Consider the following 14,280-nt stretch of genomic DNA (forward strand, 5'->3'; position numbering starts at 1 on the left):
GCCCCCTTCCCCCCCACCCCCCGCATGCCCCAGATACATACAATCCAATAAGGGCCTCTGGTGAGGTCGTCTTCCTGACAGTGTTCAAAACAGCAATGAAGATTACACATAAACTGAGACTCTAGTGCTTCATTCATCCTTTCCAAAGCATTTGAGTGCCTGCTCGATGTCAGGCCCTGACTGGGCTTTCAGAGAATGTAACTTAAAAGACAATTCTTTGTCGCCTGTTAGTGGGGTGAAGAAAGACTTTCAGATGATATTGTCACAAAATATAACATGTGAACTAATGAAAGCATGGACATAGTACAGAAACAGTCCAGAGAAGGTGGTAGTTGGCTATATCTGGGCCGAGAGGTAAATCGGGAGGTGTTGCAAAATAAATGGAGCTACAGAAATAATAGGAGTTCTAAGGCAACCAATTTTTCTTGTGAGGCTTCGTATTTATAGTCATATGACTTTTACCTTCTCCAGGTGTTTGCACAAAGCATAATGCTGCTACACCTATTAAAAGAGGAACGGCCTTCTTTATCATCTAAACTTCTTTTGTTTCACAGTGAGGTGTAGTTACATCCAGAGTTGGCTCCTAGAATTGTATAATCTTAAAAACCTTGGAAAATTTCCCCCAAGATTGTTTAATACAAGCCCTAACATCCTAACCAGCACAATAGAAATAATTCTTATAACTCAGAATTGTTGTAAAAAAAAAGAAACAGATAACAACATGTGACAATTTAGGCATTAAATAAAGGTGCTCCTCTATACCGTGTTTCCCCGAAAATAAGACCTAGCCGGACCCTCAGCTCTAATGCGTCTTTTGGAGCTAAAATTAATATAAGATCCGGTATATTATATTATATTATATTATATTATATTATATTATATTATATTATATTATATTATATTATAATTATCCGGTCTTATATTAAAATAAGACCGGGTCTTATATTAATTTTTGCTCCAAAAGACTCATTAGAGCTGATGGTCCGGCTAGGTCTTACTTTCGGGGAAACACGGTACTTCACCTGACCCACTTCCTGTCACATACAGGAATAGAGAAAATATACACAAATTACATGAGGATTTGTAATCGAAATATATCTAAATATTGGCTCCTGTTTTAAATTCAAGAATATCAATTTAATTTTCAAACATTTATGATCATCATTCTATCTTAAATATGCCTAGATTTTCCTTGATTCCAGATATAGAAAACAAAAGACCAAATATTTGAAAATACCTGAGTTTATAACCAGAGAACATCTCATAAGCTGATAAATTTCATATCCTGCTCCCTGATTTTTCTGAAGGATTGAGATTTTAAAAAATCCTCCTCCATTGTAGCTAGAAAAAAAATAGTTAACTAAAGGGAAATTTCTCTGGTGATGGAAATGTTTTATATCTTGTTTTAGATTGTCGTTACAAGAGTGGGGAAAAAAAACTGTCAAAATTCATTGAATTGAGCACATAACATCATTCGATTCTATTTCATGTTAATTATTCTTCATAAATTTTTTTTCAATCTTCTGTTCAAACCTCCAGTTCCATAAGTGCTCATATTTTTCCAAAGTAAAGTTCATATCAATAATTTTTATTTTTTGATCATCATTCTGTTAGTTAAAAACAAAACATTCTGGAGTATTTTCCTCTTTTAGTCTATATTGCTAGTTTAGTCAAATTGTTTACATCTCTTTCGTTCCAGATTATCAGGGCCAAAGTTGAACAAAAACTGACGCCAGATCTGCTGACCCTTACGTGAACCCCTGGGTCTCCATGGAACTCTGATTTGTCATAGGGCTGCCTGCAGTCCACTGATTAGTTTTCCAGTCTTCCTAATCAAATAGAAGCTTATTTAATTCTTGTAATAACATCTCGAGAAAGTATACTGACCAGTTTGCCGAAATTCGAAATTAAATGTAAGAATAAGTATATTTTACCAGCATCTTTAGTTTATTTGAAAGATCTTCCCTGACCATTAGTTTTTGGGTGGTTTTTTTTTCCATTATTGACTCAGAGATGAAATATTTAACACAGCAAAAAGTCAAGCGTGCCTATGTCCAACTCGTCCATAAACCAGTAGAACCAGAAAACCTAGAAGTCTTGGTAATTCTTGAAACTATAATAGCAAATTAACAATGCTGAGTTTAAGGGAATTAAGAAAAAATAGAAAAATCAAATGGGTGAAGACAAATGGATATTTTTCAAAAACAAGAGTGAGAAAGGGAGAAAAATTAAATAAAACATGGAAAAACTCTTCTCTTGGCTCTGAAATACTTAGAGACGTTTTAGAGGTAGCTAACCACATTTTCAACTAATTGTAGTTAGTGTTTGTAATTAAAATCTAGTTGTAGAAGTCCTAAACAGGAGAGTCTTAGCTAAAAAGCCCATCGTAATAATGGATGGGAAAAAATATTGAAACAATGAGTATATATTATGGAAGCCTTAAAAAATAGACTTCGATTACTAAAATCTACACAGATACAGTTTCTAGAGTTGAAATGCTACAGCGATTCTGTAAGTAGTTACAGCACATTCAGTCTGTTGGCTCTATAGACAAAGCACATTATTTCAGGTAACTCTTCAATAAGTCTTTTTCTAAGTCAACTAACAGTCCCCTAACTTATTTTTGAAGTAATACAAAGCTGACTCAAATTAAGTGCTATAATATTGGAAGACCTAACATGCTGTGGGAATTCAGAGGAAATTGTGATTCATTCCTAATTTGGGTAGAGGGCAGGAAATTGCAGACTATTATAACAATACAGCTTTTATGTGGGCTTTCAACCACGGGCAAGTCTTAGAAACTATTTTGTCTTGTTTATATAACACATATTAATAGAACAGTTACAAAATGTTGATCGGTTAAAAAGAACCACAGTCCCATAAAAAATAATTTGTAATCCCACCATTTAGGAAAAATACCATTCTTGATATCAACTTGTTTCTATATGCAGAGATATGTACATTTGTAATAAGCATGCAATTTTCTGACAAGTTGTTCTGAATATGCGGTAAACAATGTTTACATGTTTCTGATATTTACTTTCAGATGACAATCTATATGTTGTATATCTTAACTTATTAACCCATTATCACTGTGTGAATATTTTTTATTTCTAATTATTTGTTATGATAGACATTTAAGATATGTTAAAACATCTTTCAACAATATGTATCTTTGAATATTCATCAGATTATTTCCTTGGGAAGAACTCCTAGAAGTGGAATTGCTAAGGGTTGACATATACTGATGTTCTCTTTCCTCTATAATCTATTAACATGCTCTGTTTTAGTATACAATGCTCTCGACTCAATTTCTCTGTCCAGCTATTACATCACTTCTTTGCGCCCCGTTCAAGCAAAGTAACTAAAGAGTCGTTTACATTCACTATCTCCAATTCTTCTCCTTTCTCTTTTATAACAATTCCAATCAGGCTTTTTTTCCAGCGACTCCACCAAAACTGCTGTTGTCCAAATAATCAATGACACCCCTTCCCTGAATTTCATTAACTCCATTAGTAAATCTCATCCATCATCTTACTTGACCATACTGTAGCTTTTGAGATAGAGATCATTTCTCCCTTCTAGAAACATTTCTTCCTTTCGATTCCAGGACACAGCACACTTTTTGTTTCTCATCTATCTCACTGCCAATCACTGTCTCCCCATCCTATTGACATGCCTTCTCTTGGCGATCTCATTAAGTTTCATAATTTTAAACAGCCTCCCCCTGCCAAAGAGTTCCAACTATTCTCTATGGTCTAGTCCTTACTCCTAAATGCCAAATTCAAATATCCAAACGCGTCCCAAATTTACCAGGTTTGAAACTCAACCTCTATCTTTACTCCTCTTCTTAAAAAGAAACAAACAAAAAACAAACAAACAAAGTAACTTTCCCCTCCTGTCTTTCCCCCTCTCTGTAAATGACAATAGTCATCCTTCCAGTTGCACAAGCCTAAAATAGAATCCTTCTTGATCATTTTTTTTTTCATCTATTCCACCTTCAGTTCTTCAAGAAATCTCCTTGGCTCTGTTCCTAAAATGTATCTAGAATCTAGACTTTCACCACCTCCACTGCTACTACGCTGGTCCATTATTTCTCCCCTGAAAAGACTATAACTGATCTCCCTGATTTTGACCTTAATCCCTGTATCTGTTTCACACAGAGGCCTGAGTGATCCCTTTAATGTGGAAGTAAGATCTTGTCACTCCTCTGCTCAAAGCCCTGCATGACTTCTCCATTTTACTTAAAATAAAAGCCAAAATTTTTACAATATTCTCTAACCCTGCATTCTATAACTACCACCTCCTACATATCGTCTCTGACCTTACCTCCTACTTTCCTGGCTCACTGCTCCAGCCACCTTGACCTATTGGCCAGTCTGATCTACTAGCATTTGACTGCCTCAGGGCCTTTGCACTGGCTGTTCCCTTAGTCTATAATGCTCTTTCTTCCTATATCTTCATGATTCAGTCCCCTGTATCCTTCAGCTTTTTGCTATCACTTTCCCCAGATTCTAACTGACTTTTCCCTTTAAAAGCGCTCTCCTCCTTTCAGCGTTTACGTTGCTCCTTCTCTGCTTTTTCTCTATAGCATCTATCACCTTCTGATATATTTTTTATTTGCATAATTTGTTTCTCTTGGAACCTAAAAACATATCCATAAAAGCAGGAATTTCTGTCTTATTCATTCAGTGCCAGACAAGAGTCGACATTACAGATGCATATTTAATGCTTTTGATCCAGACTTCCAATTTGCATCTCAGGAAATGAAGATATTTAAATAAGTATTTACGATGAAGAAGGATGGTCCATGTTGAGGACATAGCATTGGCAAAGCCACTGATATGCAAAAAAAAAACAACCACGAAATAGTGCACTGGTGGCCAGGTGTTTCTGTTATATCAGCATGGGGATATGGGGATATAGCATTCGCTTAAAATGAATAGAAATACATCAATGGGAACAAGGCAACATTTTAACTAAAAGCATAAAATCCACTTACTCCACAATAAGAAATAAAGGGATGAAATGACAAAGGAGTTCTATACTAGGATACTGATGGAGGCACTGGGAAACTCAGTGAAAACTTTAACTATAAATAAGAAGTTTGGCAAAGTGCCAAATTATATGGGCGTGAACAGCTATTGTTAAGAAGGAAATCAAAATTATGGATCCTCCCAAGAAAAGTGGATGTATCTGAATTGTTTAGAGTTCACCACCTACTGAAACCTATCAATAGACCACCATGGGCCAGTGATTGAGAATCTTAATTAAGAAAAAAAAAATCCCCATTAAGAAATATTATTTCAGCATCATGACAGTCACTTAGATGGAAATGATGCTTAAATAGGATGTGAGTAGTTGTATTATTGAGTTCTAACAGTTTGGGTAAATGTTTGAAATATAAGGAAAGAGACTCCAACCACCATGTCTTAAATGTGAATTTCTCAAATATGTAGAATTAAACATCCCAAAGTTACCTCAGCGAAACTTCAGATTGAAAGTTTCTTATTTTAAGCTTGGTACAAATAATTTCATAAAATTCAGAAGATAAGCAGAAGGAAGACTACTTAGGTATTGGTAATTTGATTTTTTTAAAAATTGAAACCAGCAAACATTGCAGCCAAACAGTCTGAGCTATTGTCTGTCTGGCTTCTGTACAACTTTATCATTAGCATCTTTCATCTAAATAATTCACTAAAATGTTATTAATGAGTCTTGCTTCCCTACCAAATACCCCTTCTCTCTGTATCACAGAATCTAGAAATAATTAAAGGAAATTCAGCATGGGGAGTTTTTCTTGCTCAGCTATATCCCTGGAGAGGGATGTGGGGAAGGAAGGGAGAGGGTCTTATTTACATCTAAATATAAACAGTTGTTTATTCGCTGAGACCATTCATTGCACTGTACCGATGCAAATGCAGAGAACTCCTCTGTCTGAAATCTGTTCCATATCTGACATCTGATGCCAACCCTTACAGTGATAAAGGCCACAGAAACCAATCCAGAGGCACTGAATTTAAGTGTATAGCCTGTCCTGAGAAGTCTCTCTGGTTGGTCTCTTTTCCCTGTTGCCACACGTTAGAGGAGTTTACCAACAACCATCAGCCCAGCACATCCCAGCTGGATCCAGGCCAAGAGCCAGCAGCATCGTTGCAATCTGAGCAGTGAGGTGGAAGGGTGAGTGGTGCATCAGTCGGATGAAAACATGCGGGCACTGCTGGGCAGCAGCTGGAGGAAGTTTGGACATGCTGGCAGGGGGACATACGAGTGGTTAACAAGCGAACCAAGCCTACCTCTTCTGGAAACCCAGCTGCAGGTTTGTACCTATGACTTATGCCTCTTCTTCCCCCAAAATATCTTTGTCAGTTTTAAAACCAACAATGCCTATATTTTTAAGATCTTATTATAGAACATACTGGCAACCGTTTGCACAATGGGAATGACAAAAATATGATTTTGCTGATTGGCATGGTCTAAGGAAGTAACTTGAAAGTTGTATTCTTTTGACAATGATAAATTCAAGTGAAACTTGCCACAAATATATTCTAAGAACACCTGATATATCAAATATGTCAAGGAGTACCTGAAGTTAGGAGTCAACAAAATTTTATGCCTTGCTTTTTCACTTTGTTCTTTGCTCAGTAAGCAATGTCTACATATTCACAAATAACAGACTCTCTTTGGTTCTCTGGCTGTATAATGACCACTGTTTCTAAGAGGTTGCAGTAGCTAGCCAAATTATCTTACTTCTGGAAGGATAGTAGAGGGTTAAGCAAGTTTTGTCTCTACTAAGAAACGTAGCAGCTGCTTTGCTTTGTCTGGTAAATCACCAAAGAAGCCTCAATCTGAGACAGCATTAAGGAAAAATATTGGTAGAAATCTAAAAACTCTGAATTAATTTTATTATCAACAGGGAAATGAGTGATACCGCTATACCCCAAGAAAAAGGGAAACAGACTTATTTTCTTTTCTGGAATATCAACTGATTAGATTAGTAATTAAGTTCTCCAAAACCACCTTTTACAGAAAAAAAAATTATACACGTATATATGATAATATGTTTTATTTAGCAGTTATACTTTTAACTGGGTATGTCTTTAAAATATTCCTTGAAGAAGAAAGCCAATATACATATCAGAGTAATATGAAAAGTCAAGAAAACTTTGAGGGAAGTGAACAAATTAGAACATTTGACTACAAAAGTAAAAATTCTGCACTTAAAAATTCAAAACACTTTGAACCAATATACCATGAATCAGTAAACAAGCAAATTAAAGATACCATCATATGTCACTGGAACCACAAACAATGCCACAGCATTGGTAAGTAAGCAGGGCCATCACAAGCTAGTGTGACAAGAAGTAGCTTTCTATAGTGCTAGAAAGTTCTCCAGTTAACTTGGATATTTTAAATCCTTAATACAAAGCCTCCTTTGGAAAATTAATTTTCTGGAAAAATAAAAAAATAAAAAGAAGTACAAATTGGCAATTATACAAAAAAAGTCACGGGGTGTAATGTACAGCATAGGGAATATAGACAATAATATTGTAGTAACTATGCATGGTGCCAGGTGGGTACTGGACTTATTGGGTAGGGGGACTACTTTGTAAGTTATATAAATATCTAACCACTATGCTGTACACCTGAAACCTAATATATGTCAACTGTAATTGAAAAATAAAAATAATTAAGAAAAAAAAAGATACCATCATAAATTTGTCCTATAAGTTGGTGCATCTCTTAACTGGAAAACAAGAATTCTTTATGTCAAGAAATTGTCCTAATCTGCTGTATTAGGTGAGCAGTACCACTCGGTATCTGGATAAATTTAACTCAATCAACGGAACAACAGAGAGGATTGTGGCATATCTCCTTTCAAAAAGTTTTGCAATTAATATTGATAATACCATAAGTGGCATAATTGTGAACAAAGGGTCTGTTACATAAAACCTTTTAAATAAAACATTAAATATCTTTATATTCTATGCATATTGAACTTACAGGGTGTAATTGAGAATTTAAAATTTGATGCTCATAACTGTTTAGAAACTATTAGCATCTATATAATTGATGGAGAAGAAAGAACAATAAGGTTTTCAAAATGGCCCATGTTTATCAAGATTGAAACATGATTATTTTAAATACTGAAGGAGATAATAGCTTTAACATTTTTAATGATTCATCTAGAGGGAGAAAATAGACAGTTAAATTGCATTTTTACTCCAACTTGATTTCTTAATAATTGTACATTTATTTATGAGCTCATCTACACTTACAGCTTTTGTAATCAGTCCCTTATAATATCACAACTGATTTTAAGTGAATAGTTCTGATAATAAATTAGATTATGTGTCAGAAAACAAAGAATCCATAGTTTAGAAATCAAAGAATCATACACAAAAATATTAACATTGCCAAAATATTTTTCTAAAAAATACATATTTATTAAACTATAAACTTAGAAATGTCAGATTTTATCTTCCCTATATTTTCCAGTCTTATCAATAAATTTCTAGATGACTTCTGGTTACTTTTAGTATTTTAATTTGATTATTTGAGACACTGAGATATATAAGTACCTATTATTCCCCAAGGGCTTTACACATAATAATTCATTAAATTTTCATGCCAGTCTTCCAAAACCATGCTATTATTTTCATTTCATAGAGAAGAAAACCCAGGCCCAGGGAGGACAAGTGAATGGTCCATAATCACACAGGTATTAGAAGCTCATACTGGAATTCAAACCTCAAAGATGACATTCTGCTTCCCAAGAAAACCTTTAATTTTTATGCACTTTAAGCTAAAATATCTTAACTCATATCTTACCAAAGACAAAATATATGGAAGTATAAATATTAAATAAACCACCTAATTCTGAGTCAAAATAACACACAAACTTGTAAATCCTCTAGAAAATAAAAAGATTTTAGTCAACACGAGATTAGTCAGTCTCTTAAGAGGTCACGACAAGCAAAACAGTTGTCCTTTCCACTGAAATCAAGGAGAGAACCCCAGCTCTCACAGTTTTGTGTTTTATTTTAGATAAGTAGATAAAGAGCTTAGTATTTTGCTTGTCTTAAACACTATTTAAATACTAAATAAATACATAGATGAGAGTTCTCATCTATATAAGAGGCTTTAATTTTTCTTTTCCTCTGTAGTAATAGATACATTTACATTTGTTGCTGTATGCTTTATACATAATAGAGAAGCTTTTTAATATTTCATTATTTCTTAGAAGCTTTATTTAAAGCAATGTCTATGGAATTTGGAACGGTATTTATATTTTTGTATTGCTTTTCTATCTCATTGTTAAGCATCATTTCATGCCTATTGTATAATGATGAGGCAAAAAAGGGTTAATAAAAGTGACCCTGAAGGGGGACTGACCAGGCCTGCATCCCCTTCCCAGGAACCACCCAGGCTTACCCCCTAGAAATAAAGCAAGGGTGTCCAAACACTCCTAAAAAGAGGAGATAAGACCCTAACCAGAGTAATCTGGTTTTGACGCCTGCGCAAACTGCTGAAAACTGTCCATTACTTGGACTCTAGCTTCATTATAATACAACTAAAATAAAATGAACATAAAGGCTTGTCGCCTCACCCTGTAGATTTTTCTGTATGCATTATGGGTAAGAGCGTGCACAGAAAGAAACTAGTTATATAACCAACATATGTCAATCAAATGACCTCAGTCTATATATCACATCTCCTGCTGTAAGGAAATTTACCTACCCTGTCCTATATAAGAGAAACCTAACTTAAAGTTAGGTGCAGTTGTTTGCCTGGGCAACTTCTATGTGGCAATAAAACATTATTGGTCTAATTCTAAATAAAATAAATACATAGTGAGCGTTCTCATTGAAAGAATGAGTAGACCTCCCAACTGAAATTTGTTTTAATATTTGTACTTTAGTGGAAATATTGTAGGATGTCATAAATGTGTAGTTTTGACATTCTGAATGCACACTTTATCTTGGAAATCCATTTTATTTCATGTAGGCTCAAGCTCCTTGGCATAAATGAATGATTAAGTGATTTTTAGAGTGAGTAACGAAGATAAGAATAAAAGACAACAAGAGATGGGCCTTCCAAAGGCAGGGATCTTCTTTCCCCCATCTCCTAACTCAGTTTCATTCCCTGACTCCAGGGCACCCAGAAGATAAGTTCTGCCAAAGAAGATGTGGAGCCCTTCCTGTGCATCCTTCTTCCAGCCACCATCCTGCTCTTCCTGGCCTTTCTGCTGCTTTTCCTGTACCGCCTCTGCAAGACGCCACGGCCCCAGGGCCAGGTTTTCAGCATCGACCTCTCAGAGCACCCACCCGTGGGAGAGGAGACTGACTTCCTGCCAGGCTTACCCTGGAGCGGTGAGCAGGACTTCCCCTACGCTCCTCTGCCTGGGGAGGCAGCCCCCCTCTCCGTGTGTTTACCACCCTCCTATGAAGAGGCCACCAGGAATCCTACTGAGGAAGATGACCCAGATGCGGGCCTTCAGGGGCGACACACTTTACCTGGACTGAATGAGCCAAAATAAACTGCTCTTGGAGACCATTTAAAATGCAGCTCTCCACCCTTACTGGAGAGAGGCAGAGAATGGCATCTAGGCCAAAAAGCTGCTGCTATTCCCAGGCAGACTCCTGGACGTCTGGGACATCTTAGGCTGGGGGAAAGGCTGGACAAATGTCTAGTTAACCCATCTTCAGGTTCCTTACAGGAAAATGTCCCCAGCTTGTTCTAGTGATGACAGGGCTCTCCTAAAATGTGTAACACTCCTTAGAACAAAAGGAAAGTTTTATGTGAGTTGACCAAAAAAAAAAAAAAAATCAGAAACACTAGTGGGCATAGGAACTAGGTCTGAAAAGAAAGGAAATGGAAAAATGCTGATACGTCAAAGGTAACTGCTTTTGCCACCAAATGAAACTTTTCTTCCTATACAGGTTTTTTAGGGCCTCATGGTTTCACTTTTGTGTGAGGGCTTCAAGATGGCTAGCAAGCTCTCGGAGGCAAAAACACCTCCAGAGCTGCAGTGATCAACTGAATTGTAAATAATGGTGAAATAATGAGAGTACAGATGTCTACACACATTTTAGTCTAAAGAAATAATAAAGCTCTCCAGAATGATTTCCTGCTTAGTGTCGCTCTTGCTTCCTAGAATGGGAAAAGGATTCGGCTTAGTCCCGTAGGCATGCCCTGCGCTGCGAGAACATCGTGGGCTGTTTGGCAGGGCTGCTGTGGCAGGACAAAGAGCTGCTGCTCTAACACATTACCTTAGGGGACCCGATGACTGAATGTGTGGCTTCACCAAGCAGCAGTTACAGAGCAGAAATCAGTTTAGCACTGGAAAGTAAAGGTGAACATTTTGGATCATGTGGTAAAGAGAAACATCGATTTGTTCTAACAGGGACTTATAAATCACATAGTTCAAACTCTTGCTCTACGGATGTCAAACTAGAGCTCCGAGAGGCTAAGTGACCTGCCCCATGTTCAATACGTCAGAAGAGGCAGAGCTGGGATCAGAAGCCGGGGCCCACTGTCCTGGGCTGGAGCACCTTCCTCCGTGCCAGATGTTCGCCCAAGAAAACTGCAAATGTGGAATTTGGGTGCATCCTCCTCACTGGGAGTCAAGATTCTCAATGCGATGAGTATGGCTGAATTTGGACTGGATGCAAATCTCCCTTTGATTTTCACAAGGGGAGGTGGAGGAGGGTCATGTATCACTTGGGAGGCCCATGGGGATCCCCATGGAGCTGGGGAGGTGGCAGAACGGTGACATGTAGCATTCTTAAACTCTTATTCCATGCTATAATTTGGGGAGGAAAACAATTTTTATTGTTTTCACAATACAAAATGCAAAACTAGACAAACTTTTGATGATTCAAAATGAATCAAAAGGGTGGCTTTAAAAAAAAAAAGCCTTTTTTGACATGAACATTTTTATGCTAGATATGCAATGTGGTACAGTTTTAGGAAAATAACAAAGTAAGCCAAAATAGGATGCATTTCTTTTTAAATGGACTGTGATAGAAATAGGAATATCTTTGAGGACTGAAGCAAAACATAACCTATTTGCATGAAAATTAATAAAAGTTCTTAAAGGAAAATTATACAGAACAATTCCTTAATGGTCTTTTCAGGGAAGTAAATAAACAAATGGAAATGAGAGGCTAAGCAGACAGCCTTCTTCAGAATTTTTTTTTTCTTTTTAATCCTAAGAATCTAGTTCTGGGTGAGACTGTTGATTCTTTCCCAACTGCCATTTCTTCCTTTTCCTTGTTAATGGAACTCTGATTTGGCTCTGGGATCCTGAGGCCACCATTTTAAAGCAGACCAGATTCCCCCCAATGCCAGGGGCTGCATCATGACAGTTAATCATGCTGATCTAATTCCCAAACTCGGGACTGATTGGGTTTGGGACCTATGGGAGAGCTACACAGAAGGAGAGGCTTGTTCTAAAAACAAACAAACAAACAAAAAACGGTTGCCTCATATTAAAAAATAATGCATTGCAGGGGTGACCGGTTGGCTCAGTTGGTTAGAGGGCAGTGCTCATAACACCAAGGTCACCGGTTCGATTCCCACATGCACCAGTGAGCTGCACCCATCACAACTAGATTGAAAACAATGACTTGACTTGGAGCTGATGGGTCCTGGAAAAACACACTGTTCCCCAATATTCCCCAATACAAATAATAATAATAATGATAATAATAATAATGCATAGAAGAAAAAAGATACTCTGTCTCTTTACTGGATGTTATGTGTCTGCATGTGCTGTCTGCATAGCTGCCTGCTACAGCTATCTTGCAACCATGAGGCAAGACATCAGCCAGGAATAGTATTGAGGATAGTAGAGTAGAAAGATGGAAAACACCTGGGTTGATGACATTGTAGAGCAGCTGAATTAACCCTGCCAACTGTTTATATTTTAATGGGAATAACCTGTTTTAAACTATGCAAACCAGGTTTATTACTTGTAGACAAAAGCGTGCTGCAGTTTCTCAGGCTATTAAGGAAATACATTGCCATGTTTAAAAATCTCCTGACAAAACTTATTTAAAATAAATATTCAATGCTCGGACTCATTTAAGATGATATCGGTGACCTACGTAGGGAAGGAAATGTTTTCTCTTATGGGACCATACTAAAGCAGTGAAGATGAACCAAGGGTTGCCAAACTATAGTCCCCAGGCCAAATCTCACTTGCAATCCATTATTGTACATCCAGCAAGACAAGAATGGTTTTCAGTTTTAAATAGTTGAATAAAACATCAAAAGAAGAATGTTTCATGACACATGAAAATTATATGAATTCAAATTTTGGTGTCCAGATATAAAGCCATGCCCACTTGCCTGTGGCTGCTCCATCATAGGAATAGTTGCAACAGAGACTATCTACAATCTTGTCCTTTAAAGAAAAATTTGCTGACCCTTGCTATAGACCGGTGGATTTCAATACTAGTTACATGGTATAATAGAATTACTCAAGGGATTTTTAGAAATACTGACACCAGGTCCGACCTAAGCCAATGAAACAGAAATAGACCAATGTGAAATAGAAATTGCCCAATATGCATGCAAGGCTGAAAGCCATTACTCTTTAAATAGTGTAAGTGGGTCACAAAATACAGGTGAGCTTCAATGTCAACATACGTGAGGTAACAGGTTTAGAGAAAACTAGATCTGTAAACCTAGCTATGAACCACCATTTTACAACCCAACATTCTCTGTAAACTCTGTCCTGAAGCCATCAGCCAACCACGCATCTGCAGTCAATTCAATTCACCAAGCAGGATTTGCAAACAGAATATTAGGAACAACAGTACATCCCCGGTTAAATGTTGGCACAACTGGCAAACACAGGTAGTACTTGTTGTTCGCAATCCCAGAAAGACAGAGTAGAAATAAAGAAAATCCACAAACGAAAGAACTGCACTGTTAACAGCAAAGAAGTATTTGGGGAAGAAAGAACTGCTGCCAGAAAATATTAAGAATGGGATTATAGTAGAAACAGTGACCAGAATGTGAACATTTTCACTGAATTCTAAACTGGACAAGAAAAAATATCAGTAAGGCATCATTTTACAAAAAGGAAAAGGAGGCCAGCTTCTGGCCTGGCCTGTAAGGAGTTTGAAAGTCATCACTCCATCCCAACAAGAAAAAGCTGAACAAACTGAAAAATCAACATCCGTCCTTAGCTCCATCAAAGACCTGAAGTCACAAACCACTGCCCCCAAACTTAGAGAGACAGATGGGCAGACACAGAGAATCGCAACT

General features: G+C 36.9%; 1 protein-coding gene across 1 annotated transcript; it reads left to right on the forward strand.

Annotated features, from left to right (window-relative positions):
- Window positions 1–5,938: 5,938 nt before the first annotated feature.
- SMIM28 (small integral membrane protein 28) lies at window positions 5,939–11,064 on the forward strand. Its single transcript, XM_074334010.1, has 2 exons — window positions 5,939–6,319; window positions 10,157–11,064. The coding sequence occupies exons 1-2, from the start codon at window positions 6,209–6,211 to the stop codon at window positions 10,538–10,540; spliced, it is 495 nt and encodes a 164-aa protein (XP_074190111.1). The 5' UTR covers window positions 5,939–6,208; the 3' UTR covers window positions 10,541–11,064.
- The last annotated feature ends 3,216 nt before the right edge of the window (window positions 11,065–14,280 follow it).

This window comes from Rhinolophus sinicus, linkage group LG05 (assembly GCF_036562045.2).
Source record: "Rhinolophus sinicus isolate RSC01 linkage group LG05, ASM3656204v1, whole genome shotgun sequence".
Lineage (NCBI taxonomy): Eukaryota > Metazoa > Chordata > Mammalia > Chiroptera > Rhinolophidae > Rhinolophus > Rhinolophus sinicus.